The sequence below is a fragment of the Dermacentor albipictus genome, chromosome 9, assembly GCF_038994185.2.
Source record: "Dermacentor albipictus isolate Rhodes 1998 colony chromosome 9, USDA_Dalb.pri_finalv2, whole genome shotgun sequence".
NCBI classification, from domain to species: domain Eukaryota; kingdom Metazoa; phylum Arthropoda; class Arachnida; order Ixodida; family Ixodidae; genus Dermacentor; species Dermacentor albipictus.
In genome coordinates, this window is record NC_091829.1 from 69,458,495 (window position 1) to 69,474,003 (window position 15,509).

Consider the following 15,509-nt stretch of genomic DNA (forward strand, 5'->3'; position numbering starts at 1 on the left):
CCAATAGGAAAACAAGGAGAAATGCATTTATTGGCAAGCTTGTAGCTGAAGAGCCACCTTCGATTGCGCGACTTGCCTAATAATATTTTTTTCCATTACAATGCTGCAAGGCTACCTCCGCGTCATCATATTATGCTACGAGCACGCCAACTGGAAGTGTTGTTAGTCATCTCAAACGGTGAGCTCACTATCTCTAGTTATCCCCTCTCGCAGTAAGGAAAAAATATTGGGCTAGTCGTAAGGACAAAACGGCGCTGACTTTTAGTATGCACTGTTCCCTATCTTTCACGATAGGCACACTATTCGTACTAAAATATGATTAAATTATTTTGTCGTTTAGCAAAAGTGTACGGTGTACCCGATTCCCAGAACAATCTGCGCTCTTCAGGCCACTTTTACTGCAGCTCGTAATCGTTGATGACACTCGATTGCACCGCTTCCATTCTGAAAGTAAATTGCAGTCAAAGCAGTGGAAACAGTCTTCCTCTCCAGCGACAAAAAGAAATATTAAAAAATGGCCTGTTTGTTGGGTGAGCACGCCACGTCTTGGCTATTCTTTTCTTGATTTCAGAGGGCCTACTGCTTGTGGGCTTTTTTTTTATAACTGGCAGAACAGATCATCATTGTAGAATACTACGCTGTCCTTATTCCTCATTCCCCGTGGGACGTCAACGCTGAATGACGCTATATGCTTCGAAATGTTGAGGTCTTCCCCGAAGTGGGACAACATTCACACCGGGCTGCAAGCGTGATTGGCGACAGCTCCCATCCATTCTGATGGCCTCTCTCTCTCTCTGTCTATATATATATATATATATATATATATATATATATATATATATATATATATATATATATATATATATATATATATATATATATATATATATAGATAGATAGATAGATAGATAGATAGATAGATAGATAGATAGATAGATAGATAGATAGATAGATAGATAGATAGATAGATAGATAGATAGATAGATAGATAGATAGGTAATGTGGTGTAGTTCACCACGTACGGAAGACACGAAGAACCCTCTCCGGGTTCACTTTTTTCACTGACAATGACGTGATTCGAACCGTGGCCCTGTGTGGGTGAGAAAGTTAGCGCTGTGAAGAACTTTAATCACGGAACTTTTTTTGGAACATTGCTTGGCCAAGTGTGTGGATAATCGAGGGGACTGCGTTCAAAGTTACATGTGATTAGTTACGTCAACCAATTCCTCGCTCTTGATGCCGAAAATGTTTAGGACAACCCACATACGCAGACTATGTTGGGACAAATATTTATTGGGTTAAAAAATGACGTCTGTGTGAACAGAAAATGTGTGCTCTTTCGTACAACAAGCAAAAGGTATACGCACGGTACAGCTGATTTAACGCCATTTTCGCCACATGCACTTCCCTGTCCTGTAAGAGCCTGAAAGGAAATTAGGCTGTCTGGACCCTCAGCCTTAGAAAAAAGTTAGTTGGTTGTTTGTTTGGATTGGTAGTTATTTAGTTGCTTGGTTAGTCAGTTAGTTATTTAGTTGCTTGGTTAGTCAGTTAGTTAGTTAGTTAGTTAGTTAGTTAGTTAGTTAGTTAGTTAGTTAGTTAGTTAGTTAGTTAGTTAGTTAGTTAGTTAGTTGGTTGGTTGGTTGGTTGGTTGGTTGGTTGGTTGGTTGGTTGGTTGGTTGGTTGGTTGGTTGGTTGGTTGGTTGGTTGGTTGGTTGGTTGGTTGGTTGGTTGGTTGGTTGGTTGGTTGGTTGGTTGGTTGGTTGGTTGGTTGGTTGGTTGGTTGGTTGGTTGGTTGGTTGGTTAGTTAGTTAGTTAGTTAGTTAGTTAGTTAGTTAGTTAGTTAGTTAGTTAGTTAGTTAGTTAGTTAGTTAGTTAGTTAGTTAGTTAGTTAGTTAGTTAGTTAGTTAGTTAGTTAGTTAGTTAGTTAGTTAGTTAGTTAGTTAGTTAGTTAGTTAGTTAGTTAGTTAGTTAGTTAGTTAGTTAGTTAGTTAGTTAGTTAGTTAGTTAGTTAGTTAGTTAGTTAGTTAGTTAGTTAGTTAGTTAGTTAGTTAGTTAGTTAGTTAGTTAGTTATGGTGCAAAAAGCAACTGAAGCTGTGATGCGCCAACCACAATGGTAAAGGAAACGCTTGAACATCAGCGCACTTCGCTTTCTGTATGAAAATGCGAGATATATATATAGATAGTAAGTTTTTTTTACTCTTAATTTACTTATTTTTTGGATCTACTGCTTTCAGGCTGGAAATGCCCGTGCAATGGCACCTTCCACGTGGATCCTCCTGGCGGTGCTTTACGTTTGGACACCCTTAATAACGTCTGAAGAGGTTTGGACCTGTTCGTATTTCGTCTCCGCCATTTAATCAAGCCCCCATTTCAACAACATCGGTCCATTGTATACTTTAGAACAACAATCAATTGTGACCAATGCTGTCGTCTGACGTTCACCGGACAGTGGCGTTTCTCGCTACCAGCCACTTTCCTAAGCTGTACTAAATTGCTACTGCGGGTTGGAAACAACCGCACGCAGGCCCGCCAGCTTACGCCACCGGTCAAGCGAGCCCCTCACCCCCCCCCACCTCCCCCCCCTTTGCGTGATTACGCATTTCCTTCGCGTTTGAGGCACGAGCGCAGCTGTTATCAATGTGTACGTGCACATTCTTCCGCGCTGAAAAGGTCTAGAATTTGCTGTTTAGGCGCCGATGTCAGGAAAAGGGACCTTGAGTTCAAGTGCATTCCTCAAAAAAGGACGTGTAGTGAGATGGCCTACTGGCAAAACTCTCTCGCCGCATACAATATGCCTGCTCATTAGCCGAGCAAAGGGCAGCGAAAGAAAGCAGAACGACATATGCCGTGCAGCTTGTCAGGTCTTCTCGCTCAAGGATACCCGCCGTGGTTGCTCAGTGGCTATGGTGCTGGGCTGCTGAGCACGAGGTCGCGGGATCGAATCCCGGCCACGGCGGCCGCATTTCAGTGGGGGCGAAATGCGAAAACACTCGTGTACTTAGATTTGGGTGCACGTTAAAGAACCCCAGGTGGTCGAAATTTCCGGAGTCCTCCACTACGGCGTGCCTCATAATCAGAAAGTGGTTTTGGCACGTAAAGCCCCATAATTTAATTGTTTTAACCCCAGGTGGAAGAAATTTCCGGAGTCCTCCGCTACGGCGTGCCTCATAATCGAAAAGTAGTTTTGGCACGTAAAACCCCATAATTTAATATCAAGGATGTTTCGACTGCGCCTATATCTCCAGCCATCAACAATTTTAGATTCGAGGCAGTACTGTTATTTTGACTGGCCCAGATCTACACAGCAGTGATGGACGTCAGGCAGTGTGCTACCTTGAGCAGTAAATCAGTTTACTTACCTGAATTTATTTAATTTGCTTCTTTCAGATTATCTGATGGCACATTTCACAATTGCAGAGCTGAATTAAATCAGGGCTTAAAACACGTAACCTTTATTTCTTTAGATAAAAAGGGATAAATTGCGATAGCAATTAGCCTTAGCATAAATTCTAGAGGTGTGCGAATATTCGAAATTTCGAATACGAATCGAATATTTTTCTTATTCGAAGCGTATTCGATTCGAGAAATGCATATTCGGAAATTCCCGAATATTCGAGGACGGCCGAATAACGGTAGAAACAGGGAATATTCGGACAGACAGCGAATAATTGAGCAATTAACGAATTATATGCTTGCTCCGCATTCTCCTAAGAACATGTTTACTCACTAAGAACTTCGCGCGATCCGCTCATTAACGGTGTGCTCTGTTTCAGTTAATCTGCATCACACCCGTGAAACATGATCAGTTTCGGTTTCTTTTTTACCGAGCTTTATTCCAGGGCTCTTCTATATCAATATATGACGTACTTTCGGGCTTTCTAAGTATACGCAATAAAATATGTATCTCTAAAATGCTACCTAGACAATTTTTAAACGTCTGGAAATTAAAAAGAATATATATATATATATATATATATATATATATATATATATATATATATATATATATATATATATATATATATATATATATATGTAAGAGGAAAACATTGCATCGCCATCGACAACTCCCGCATTGTGTTTCCGCTTTTCTAAGGTGGTCGCCGTCTCCTTGCTACGTGCTGCGCTGCTTCTCTGTGAGTCAAACGCAAACCACGCTAAATTCGCCGCTGCGCTATTGACAACTATCTCCGTGCTGATACAGCGCTCGCTCAAGCGTGTTCTCCAAGAATGACATCAACTGCGGATGACGAGCCACCGAGCAAGCAAGAAAAGAAAGCTGGAAGAAGTCTTCTTTGGCGGTACTACACAAGACTCTCGCCGTCGACAGCTCGGTGCAAGTCGTGCGAACGTGTTCTTCAAACGCAGACGGTAACGACTACTACTCTTCAAAATCACATGAAACAGCACCCTTTGTTGATGGAAGAGTACAAAGACGATGCCGCTGCAAACGCGCCGTTGAAGAATCAACCGACGCTGGATGATATACTACAGCACAGACAGCAGCCATTTTCTCAGAAGAAAGAAAACGCACTTAACCAGAAAGTGGCAGAAATGGTCGCCTTAGATCTTCTCCCTCACAGCTTTGTTGAAAACCGGGGGTTCAAAGCACTGATGAAAGCAGCTGCACCGTGCTACAGTCTGCCATCTCGAACAAAACTCGCGTGTGCTCGTCCCGCGCCTTTACGACGACAACAAGAACAAAGGTACGAGACGAACTGCGAAAATCACTTGAAGAAGGAACAAGCACTCTCGCTTTTACGAGCGATAACTGGACGTCACGTGCCAACGAGGGCTTTCTAAGCCTCACGTGTCATTTTCTTACGGTGCAGTTCGATATGAAAAAGTTCACTTTGAACACGCGACATATGCCGGAAAGTCACACGGCCGTGAACATAGCTGCCTCATTGGCGCAGCTTTGCTCCGACTGGGAGATACCAATCGACTGCGTGAAGTACATTGTGGCGGACAACGGCCGCAATGTCCGAGCGGCTGCCAGGAGACTGCCATGGCTCCAGCGAGCCTGCTTTGCGCACGCTCTGCAGCTGGCGATCAGCGATGCGATGTCGTGTACTCCGGCAATCAACAGACTCTGCAAGAAGGCGAAAGCTATTGTAGGACACTACAAGCATAGCCCTAGTGCGCAGAAAAGACTGAACGATCTGCAAAGGCAGTTGAACAAAGACGTGCTCCATGTTGTGCAGGATGTTGACACAAGATGGAACAGTCAGTACCTCATGTTCTCGAGGCTCCTTGAACTCAAAGAGTCCATCACACTTGAGCTCACCACTTCGGACACAAGCATTAACTCTGCAGAGTGGAGAGATGCAGTGGAGTTTGTGGAGGTACTGAAGCCCTTATTTGACGCTACTGTTATATTAAGTGCTGAAAAGTACCCCTCCTTATCATGTCAAATTCCAATTATTTTTGGAATGCTGCATTGCCTCGAAGGTTGCAAAGGCAACTCAGGGTTTACTAACAATCTTGCAAAATGTATAAAGACTCCTTTCGCGAAGTACGAATTCGATGAAGTGGCCAGCCTGGCCATGTTTCTTGACCCGCGCTTTAAGGCTACAGTTCATCAGGCATCTGGTCAGATGATCTGGCTGAAAGACCTTGTGACAAGGGAGCTCCAGGCAGCAGACGTGGAACCCAGTGGGGACACTGCCGTGCCAGCGTCGACTTCGTGTCCTCTGGTGGCATCCAGTGTATGGAATGCTTTTGACGATCTAGTCATGAACAAGGAGAAGACAAATTTGGCATCTGCCCCTAAGACGGAAAGTTACAGACTATGCGGAAAAGCCTCTTCTGGAAAGGAGCAAGGACCCTTGTGAGTGCTGGCAGTCTGCAGGCCGCTTCAAGTACCCGCATCTAAGTGCACTCGCCCAGAAGTACTTGGCCATCCCGGCCACCTCAGTTCCTAGTGAAAGAGTCTTTTCTACCGGTGGAAATGTTGTGACAGTGCATAGAGAGCGCTTACTTTCTGAACATGTTGAGCAGTTAATTTTCCTTCACGATAATCTGTAACAAGCACATTACCTGACTGATAGCATTACCTGACATTACCTGGGAGCATTAGCTATAATGAGTGCCTCTTTAACCTAAGGAGCCTTGTAAAGTGCAATATTATTTTTAAATAGGTAATAAAGCTATTGTTACCTGTTTTGCAACTTTTTAATACTGCAGCCATATTCGATATTCGAAGACAGTTTTTCGCCTTATTCGTATTCGATTCGTATTCGAAAATTTCAATATTCGCACACCCCTAAATAAATTCCAAAAGCAGCACCATTTTCTGAGAAATTCTTCGCCCGGTTTGGCCGCCAAATGCAGTGGCATACAACATAGTATTCCTCCCAAAGCGAGAGATGAGCGTATTTTGCCACAAATTTGAATGCACACGTCGAAAGTGATGCTAGAATGGCGTCCAATGCAAGCAAAACGAAATACAAGGCGGAATATGTGATGAAGATCAAATTAGTAAATTTTTCAAGGTATAGCTACGATGAAGTGCCACTCAAGCGAGGGGCAATGGAGATTCTTGTCATCGTCCTGAAAAAGTGCCTAACCATGATTTATTTCACATACTGTCAATCCCTCATGCGATTATAACAGGATTATTGTTGTTGTTGTTGTTGTTGTTGTTGTTGTTGTTGTTGTTGTTGTTCTTGTTGTTGTTGTTGTCGTCATCGTCGTAGTCGTCGTCATCGTTTTTGTTTGTTTTTCCTGTTCTTGGTCGTGGTGGGACAAACCTCGCCAGTGTCTTGGTCCCTTCACTCGCCGAGGCCCTATTTAGCAGTGCAAACGGTGTTGCGGGTTCGAATCCCGCATGACGCGGCCACATATCAATCGGGACGATTGCGAAAGCTCTCCCCTATCGCGACATTCGGTGCACGTCAGAGAACGGCATACGATCAAAATTATTACTGGGCTCCCTAAACTGCATCTCTCGTAGCCGCTCGGTTGCCTCCAGGACGCTGGAGATCCAGCAACGAAATGGAATGAGCGCCCTCTTAACTCAACCCTTGCGCGTTGTCATTTTTTGTGTTGTTCTTGTCATTTCGTTGAAGTTTGCTGCCGCCACCGATCGGTGCCATGGGCTCCTTTCGGAAAGCGCGCGACAACTTACGGATTGTTCCTCCCAGGAAGTGACCACAGCGACCGCAGGTGGTGAAGTGACGAGAATGCGTAGGCTCTTGTTTGGCACAGACAAACCATGCAAGACATTTGGAGAACAGGTAGGTCTTACATCGCGACGTAGAAAGCAGTCTACATGTAGTCCCACATAGTGGCCCACAGTCAAATGGAACACCAACTTACTATTCGGTGAATGGGGGCAGTGACTGATGCCCACTTTTCAAGTTCCAGTTTATTCCTCGACGATGTGAATTTTACGTAGCAGCGCATGTAAATATAAGTACTACACAGGGAGCCCCGAAATTGAAAACTGTCAGGGGGTCACCCGTACGTGAACCAAAATGGGGGAAAACGGGATATACATCAAGCAGTGGTTACAATAACCTTACAGACAATTTTAAAAAGTAGTGAACCGTGCGAAAAAGAAAGTATAGTGCTGTTTACAAGGACAAAAATGACGAAGAAATCTTCCGTAATAAATGAGCAATGTCAGTTAACAATACAACACGATGGGAGCAATATAACATGTAGTATTATTGCTACTTCGGTTATTATTATTACAATCGCAAAAGCCGGTTGTTAGGATGAAGAGAGTTGTATAAAACATTTCTTAACTTGGTTCTTGAATACGTGTTTCGTGGCTGATGGTTGATTGGTATTTGGAATACAATTCCACAGTATGATTCCCGCAAATGTGTTAGTGAACATACTGCAGTTTGTGCGCACTTTAGGTAAAATACGGTTATCGAGTTCAGAGAACCCAGTAATGTTAATATTTTCAAAACATTTCAACGATCAAGCCATCTATATCTGCATTGGTATGATATAACTTGTATATCACAATTGATAACTTCAACTGAAAGAGCTCATGAAGAGGGTGAATGTGTAAACTGCAATAAAGTGGCGGTGCATTGGATAAGAAGTGGTTATAAAAGTCATGAGACGAAGCGCCTGATTTTGCAGGCGTTCAAGTTGTTTGAGCTGTGTAGCCCGATGCTGATACGCAATAAGATAAATAGCTGGGATTGTGCGCGTAGGGAATGGATAACGTGCGTCTGAAAAAAAAATGTGTGGGTTTTGATTATATAGCACGTATTTCAAAAGAAGTCTTACGGACAAGCTATTGCGCATGAAGATTGAATTTCAGGCGCACGTATAAAACTACACCACGAAGCTTTGTGCTCTTATATCTAGGTATAATGTCGTCAAGACACACAGGTATAGATTTCGAAGTTAGTGTGGGGAAGAAATGAAAAACCACAAAAAAGTGCTTTTAGTGGCTTGATGGTCAACATGTTCTTTCGACATCATGAAGTTATGTAGATCAGCGTTAACTTTTCACTGTAGCTCGTCGACATTATTAGCGTTAGTAAAAATAGTCGTGTCTCCTGCATATAAGATGCAGTCGACAGTAGTCAGAACATTAGGTAGGTCGTTAATAAATGGGGGAAAGAGCAGCGAGCCGAGGACCAAGCCCTGAGGAACAGCTTGATTTATGTTCTTAGCAGACGAGAGTTTGCCGTCAACCTGAACAACTTGATTGAAATTGGTTAGACAGCTAGATATCAACTGAAGTGACGGGCCAGTTAGGCCGCAAGATTCAAGATTATGTATAAGAATTTGTTGATTAATGGTGTCAGAAGGCTTGTGTTTAATCTATAAATACACTTCGAACCAGCTAGCCTTGGTCGATTGCCCTCTTGATTTCATCTGTGAAGGTTAGGAAGCGCAAACTCGGAGAGTTATGAGCTATTTGAAAAAGAGGAATTCATGCTACTTGATTGGCGCACCGATGGGCCCTTTGTGACCTCTAAAATGAAGTCGTGTACATTAAATCTAACTTGCAGCCTACATTTTATTTTAATACGTTGAAATGTTGTTGGCTTGACTATTTGCAATATGTTCCCTTTGACCGTGGCACCTAACGTGCTTTAGAATGAGCTCATTACATTATAACTGTGGCAATAAATAATTTCGCGCTTTGGTCACGGTGCCATACCTCTGCTGTTAAATGGAAAAACAACGATCCATGTGCTGAACACCGTACCTTCCTTTAGCGTGAGCTAAGAATGAAACAGAATGACGTTGACTGATATTAGGTATGCAGCAGCGTTCCTTAGCACGTATGCATATAGTTTGCGCCTGACGTCATGGACGCAGCTTCTCACCGCTGTGGTGGCTAGAGGAGTTATGTGCCGACCGACGGCCGGCTTATTTAGAGCGTAGATCCCCACTTCACTCCATCGTGGCGCAAAAATTTTGCTGAGCTCAGTAGAATGCTGTTGAGCGGTGCTTGTCGTCTGGTGGTTGTAGCAGACGGCGCACCACAAACTGCTATTTGACATGCAATCTATTTTAGCCTTTTTGAACGACGTTGACACGCTCCACGTTTTCTGTCCAAGAAATTCGTAACACGGCCTCTTGCGAGAGGCCACTGTTACGATGTCAACCTTTGTGATAGCACATGCCTCCGGGCCCTTGTACTCGAGGGACCCGCAGAGGCTGTTGTGCTACTCGTCATCAACAATCACCTGTCCATTTTGATGCATGTGATGCCATCACACCCTTGTTGCACATCCTATACTTATAGCATGCCCTACTTGAGTCATTCTCATATTTTTATTCCTTGTATATTGCAAGCAATTGATAGCTCTCAGTTTTAGGGCTCTATACAGCCACGTCACGTCAGCCATTAGTCCATTGTGTACTCATCTTCACTGCCTTGGCACTGTTTGGACGCACTTGGCCCTTACGCCATTATACACTACACATCATCATCATCATCATCATCATCATGTGGTTGACTAAGAGATGTTTACCTAAGATGCAGTGATATGGCGCTCCCGTTCATCTCTGTAACATGGCGCCCGAGAAAAGAAATGCGAAACATTCCTTGGGACTGCGATCACACAACGTGATTAAGACTGCAGAAACTCGGAGAGATCACAGCATCCATTTGCATATACGAAGCCTGCGCAAACTCGACGACTTCGCCGATTTCTGTGTTGGAACTTGCGTACGTGTTACCGCACGCTTACAGGATCCGGCAGTGAAATGCTTTACGGCTTCCGCGATTTCTATTTGTGCGAAATCAGACGGACGTCACATTTAATAAAGTTCGATTGGATGCGTGCGAGTTTCCGGGCAGTGAACCGAGACAGCTGCACTATAACTCTGCAAGAAAGGTAAGTTCGCTTGTTGCTGAAATAGACAAAAATGTTGCCAGTTACGGCATCAAAGGCGGGGATGCACAAAGCTTTAGCAAAGGCGAAGGACATCGACTTAATTATGTGGATGCAGCAACTTCAGCTCCCAGTGCGACATCCTCGCTCCAAACTGTTTTCACGCCCGCTCGGCATGTACTCGGAGCGTACATCATGGCTGAAATAGGCGACAGTGATACACTAAAACACAGCTCTCGTCTACGTTGTGGATGGAGGAGGACGAGGACGACGCGCGCGGAAGCACCGTTGTACTGACAGGAGCGCCATTTTTGCGTCACGATGCGGAGAAGCAGGGAACTACTCGCAGTCGGCACAACTATGCAGCTCTGGCCACCATATCACCGTGTTGGTCCTTCTAACATGGCGGCTAGGACGTCGTTGTATTCACAACCACTGGTAAACTGCCCCAGTGGAGAGTTTTAGCTTGACCGGCATTCCGGTAGGCGCAGGCTGACTGGGCGTTCTGCAGGAGGAGCGGAGGCGTAAACGTGAGCGGTCTGCACGGTGCAGCCACCTGGTGGCGCAAAGCTTAATCGGACAAACGCAGCTAATATTGCAGTAACCAAGTGCGTTTTGTCATAATGCTGGTGTAAACTTTCTGTACCAACGTGATTACACCACTGCCGAAAACTTACACCAGCAACGAAGTAGAATTCACTTGGTTAATGCAATGTTAGCTTTGTTTGTCTGATTGAGCCCTGCACTTTTTCTTCTTTTTTATGATGTAAGCACATAAGGTAGCAAGCTTGTCAAAGAGCAGATCATCTCGTTGGAGTAGCGGGTGATTTAAATGAGTACGAAAAGGTGAAAAAACAAGTCTCAATAGAGTGACAGGTATTCGCCTCCACCAACAGCTGTTTTACTTTGTTTCCCACAGTCTTGTCACATAAATGATTAGGCCACTTGTTCCAGATACCCCATTTCCAGCGACTAGCTCTAGTAGGAGATAATACGTGGGCTCTTATACTGCTTGAGAAAATTACGGAGTGCCTGGCCATGCCGAGAACTCCTGCAATAAACAAATGTGTTGCGTATTAAGGTTTTACAATAGTTAAGGTTTTACAACGAGCTCAACAGGTAATAGAAATCAAGTTTCGAGAGACCTCTTGTGCGGCTTTGCGCATCACCTTTGAATTACCTTCCGCGAAAAATAATTTAAATGTTCCTTAAGCTCATGTGCCTGTTACACGCGTTGTTCTGAACACTCACCACTGCTCTTTTCTTTTTCTTCTTTCTTTAATTCGTCTAGTGCATCAAAAACGTTGAATGCTGCCATCATAGGATATGCTACGAATACAAGTGCTCCGCTGAATATCCGCATGTTAGCCGTGGCGCTACCAGGCATGCCAACATCAGTGCGGATAACTGAGAAAGGAACTACGACGCAATAAAAGGCAAACTTGCAGTGCATACGCGTAATTCTGGCTTTTCGTCACCTTTGTTTACATTTTTTTGTAAGGGTGTTTGGGTAGCTAAACGTTGCGAGTGGAATCACATAGCCGAGAAAAACGACTATCGAATTGAATATTGCATATCTTTTAGTTTCAAAACTACAAGGACAGTGTTTGCATTAAATTCGTCTGGCACTATTTACACTATTTGGTACATGCGCGTAACGCCGTTCGATACTGACCGTCCCATATGCTGCAGACATTTTAAAGGAGTAACAACTTCTTTCAGCTATCTGGTGTACCAGTGCAGTGACTGCGTTAAAGATAATTCGCCGACGATTACGATACTGCGTAATTCGAAATTTGGGTGCAGCTGTATACGTGTTTTCACTTCGCGATATATTGGCTGGGGCGGACAATCTCTATCCTGCGGCACGTCGCCAACGCAGCGGCGCGCGGCGCAACTGCCTCGCTAATCGGGAGTTCCCGGGAGGCGGCGCGCGGGTGACGCGCGGGCTATAGCGCGGGCGCGATTCACAGCAGCCGCCGCAGACGGACCTCCGCTCATGCGGCGCTTTGTTGCCGTGCAGACGACGCGCGCTACTCTGGCGCCACCTCTTTAAGAGGAAGCTTTAGCTCGGGTGCTCCTATCTAAATACATGTAAAAGGAGAATTCGTTTTTCTCAGCAACCACTGCACTAAATTTGACTGGGTTTGCTGCATTTAAAAGAAAAGCTTAAAGTCTAGTGACTGTTGGTTTCGAATTTTTGAATTAGGCCGTCAATATCTTATAAATAATTGACAAGAATTGCAAATTCTCAGAAAACGAAACTGTCAAGTTTACAACTCTGTAACTCAACAAGAAAAAATGATATCGCAATTCTGTGAATTGTATCTGATAGCACATCTGAAGCGGACAAAATTGATCTGTTACACATGAACCTCAAAAAATGTAATATGTAATTACAACTTTTGCAGAACCCTCGTAAACAATGTACCAAATTCACGTAAGGTGTAAAATGACACATAATATTTGTCCGCTTTAAATGATCTAATGGATGCCGTTTACAGAACCGCGATATCTGTTCTTGATGCAGAGCTATTAGTTTGTAAACTTCATGCTTCTATTTTTTTCAAGCTTCTGAATTTTTGAAAATCTTCCTGACAATATTCAAGCCCTAAATCAAAATTCTGCTTCCAACAGTCACTAGAATTTATCTTACTCTCTCAAATGCAACAAATTTCATCAAAATCGGTCCAGGGGTTATCTCATAAAAAAACGTTTTTGCGTTTTTACGTGTATTTGAATAGGCCGCGTCGGAGTTGGGCCCGAGCTAAAGCTTCCTCTTAAGCCATTGTCGCCGCAAAGCGCGTCTTGCGCGGCACTGCGCTTTTCTTCTCACGCTTTCACATACCCTCCTCCTCCGCTTTCCTCCTCGCGCTCTCTTCGCGGTCGTTGTGTTTCATCTCGCGCTGCGCTCTCCCCCTACTTTCATTCCCTACCCCCTGTGCAGCGCGGTTGAGGTGTCCTCTGCTGAGAGACAGTTACTGCGCTGCACTCTACCCCAACCTTTCCTTCCCATCAAGAATCTCCTTCTCTCTCTCTCTCTCGCGCTGCGCGTTCGCATTCATCCTTCGCCGAGCTCGTTCACTCGGTTACGAGGGACGACGCCGACGCTCGCCACAGGAGCGGGCGCCCAAGAGCTGCGCTCTGAAAGAGAACACAACGTCGCCGTATGCAGGTAAGTTTGTGTTGCTCATCGAAGGAGACAATACGAAAGCACTGCCTCGTCAGTTTACACAGATGCAAATGGGACGAGAGTGGCCCAATAAAAAAAACACCTTTCGTGTTAATCGAGTAAACAAATTTTTATATGGGCTGCCTAAAAACGAGGCGTTCTTTTTGAACGACGGGAAATCACTGAGCAGAAGTTATATGCCCTGTGTATTCCCTCAATGACTGGTAGCTCTGACCAACCGCCGCGGCTCCCTAACAGAATAAACATTCCAGACGATCTCCCCTCACATCGTGCACTCGCTCCACCCCTTTCCCTCCCCCCTCCCCCCGCGAGACTATGTGCCTTTTTTCTCCTATTTCTTCTCTGGCGTCCAAGTATTACGTTCGCCCTCTTAGTCCAGACTACTATACTTGTTCTTAATGCCATACATTAGGACAGAAGCGAATATTCAACGTTTACGAACAGTGGATTCGCAAATCAGTTGCGAATCGAGTAGCAAAGACTAATCGATTCGTAGTTGAATTATTGTACATTTGAATAACCCTTTCTTTTCTACGTTCGATGGCTGTCTTGTGTTCTCTCCTGCCGCTTGATTGCTTCCCTTTAACCTGACAATGTTTATCATTAGCGGAAAAGGCTGACAGTCGCCACCATGCGGAACTGGCCTTTTCTTTTTCATGTCCGTTACAAAGTGTGTGCGCTCGAATAAAAGGGTCCTCGTCATTTGCCACTAAAACAAGGTAAATCCGGAACGACCGTCCCGTTTTCATTGCTAAATTGCTATATAAAAAAAGAAAGAACTCGCCGCGTTTGAGTTTTCGTGTTGACGCGAAATAAAGAGCACCTTTCTCGGAAACACTATAGTCAAACGTGAGAGTGGGCTGACAATGATGCCAGTGCACTATTTGTGTGTCCTCCCAAAACTGTTTTCTTTTATTTCCTTTGTAAGGTGGGCTTCTCGCCCAGGGAGTGTAATCAAAGGCACAGGTGAAGCGATCCTGAATATGCTCATTTCACTGCAGTCGCTCTGGCGCAGCGTATGAGAACCTTAGAAGTTAATTTATTCTGTCACGCACACCTTCTTGGCATTTTGATGTCTACAATATGTTTACTCCACGCACTATTAAAACTGCTATGTATGCAAACACACCAGTGCCACACCTCCATTGAAGAGTTTGGGGCACCCTGAAGCGGATTAAGATTGAACAAGCACAAGAACAAGTTTTACTCATGTGCCGCTTTCAGTTAGATAGTGAAGAAACACATGTCCATCAATGTACAATATACACGAACTCCTTTAGTTCGATCCGGGCGTCACAACTAACGAAACATTGGCAAACACTGTCATCGACAGCTTGTTTTAGGCATACTATCCTGACTGTCATAAGGCTACTTATGAGAGTTTGTTGGATACCCATGGTCATGCTAGTATAGTTGGCCTTAGCAGCACGAAGTTATAACACCTGTGCCATATGGAGATATAAACCCTCTTTTTTTTTTCGAGAAAAGCTACGTCACACAAGACTGGGACAAATACGGTAGCAATAAAAATTTGACATTATCTTGCCCTACATTATTCGAACACCTGTATATAAGAAAAGGCAAGAGGAAGTCAAGGGTAGGACACGCGCATCCAACACAGTCATACTTGCCATCTGGTACCTACCGAGGAAATTTGCAGGCGCAAGTTGGAATCAGTTGGCATAGGGCAGGGGCAATTTGAGATCGAAGGGGAGACCTTCGTCAGGGAATGCGTGGCTGTACAAACCGCTCGCACCCGCTGCCGGCGTTCTTCGTCATGCCATGAGAGAGAGAGAGAAAATGGTAAATGAAAGGTAGGGAGGTTAACCACGACTGAGCCCGGTTGGCTACCCTACACTGGGGAAAGGGAAAAAGCGACGGAAAGATTAAAAACGTTGCGACAGCGAGTGCTCGTGGTCGCCCAGTGAGATATTCACATGTTTACATGGTCCGTGCATTAAACTATGCCTGTTATTTTAATTAGTACGTGAATCTT

General features: G+C 44.4%; 1 protein-coding gene across 15 annotated transcripts in view; it reads left to right on the forward strand.

Moving 5' to 3' along the window:
* LOC135908575 (E3 ubiquitin-protein ligase Topors-like) overlaps positions 1-15,509 on the forward strand; it is a 323,708-nt gene that overhangs the window by 296,002 nt on the left and 12,197 nt on the right. For all 15 annotated transcript variants that reach the window (XM_065440387.2, XM_065440388.2, XM_065440385.2 and 12 more), the window contains 2 exons: positions 2,236-2,322; positions 7,147-7,239. In XM_065440387.2, coding sequence (XP_065296459.1) covers positions 7,218-7,239 — 22 coding nt within the window. In that variant the 5' untranslated portion in view covers positions 2,236-2,322; positions 7,147-7,217. The remainder of the gene's footprint in view (positions 1-2,235; positions 2,323-7,146; positions 7,240-15,509) is intronic.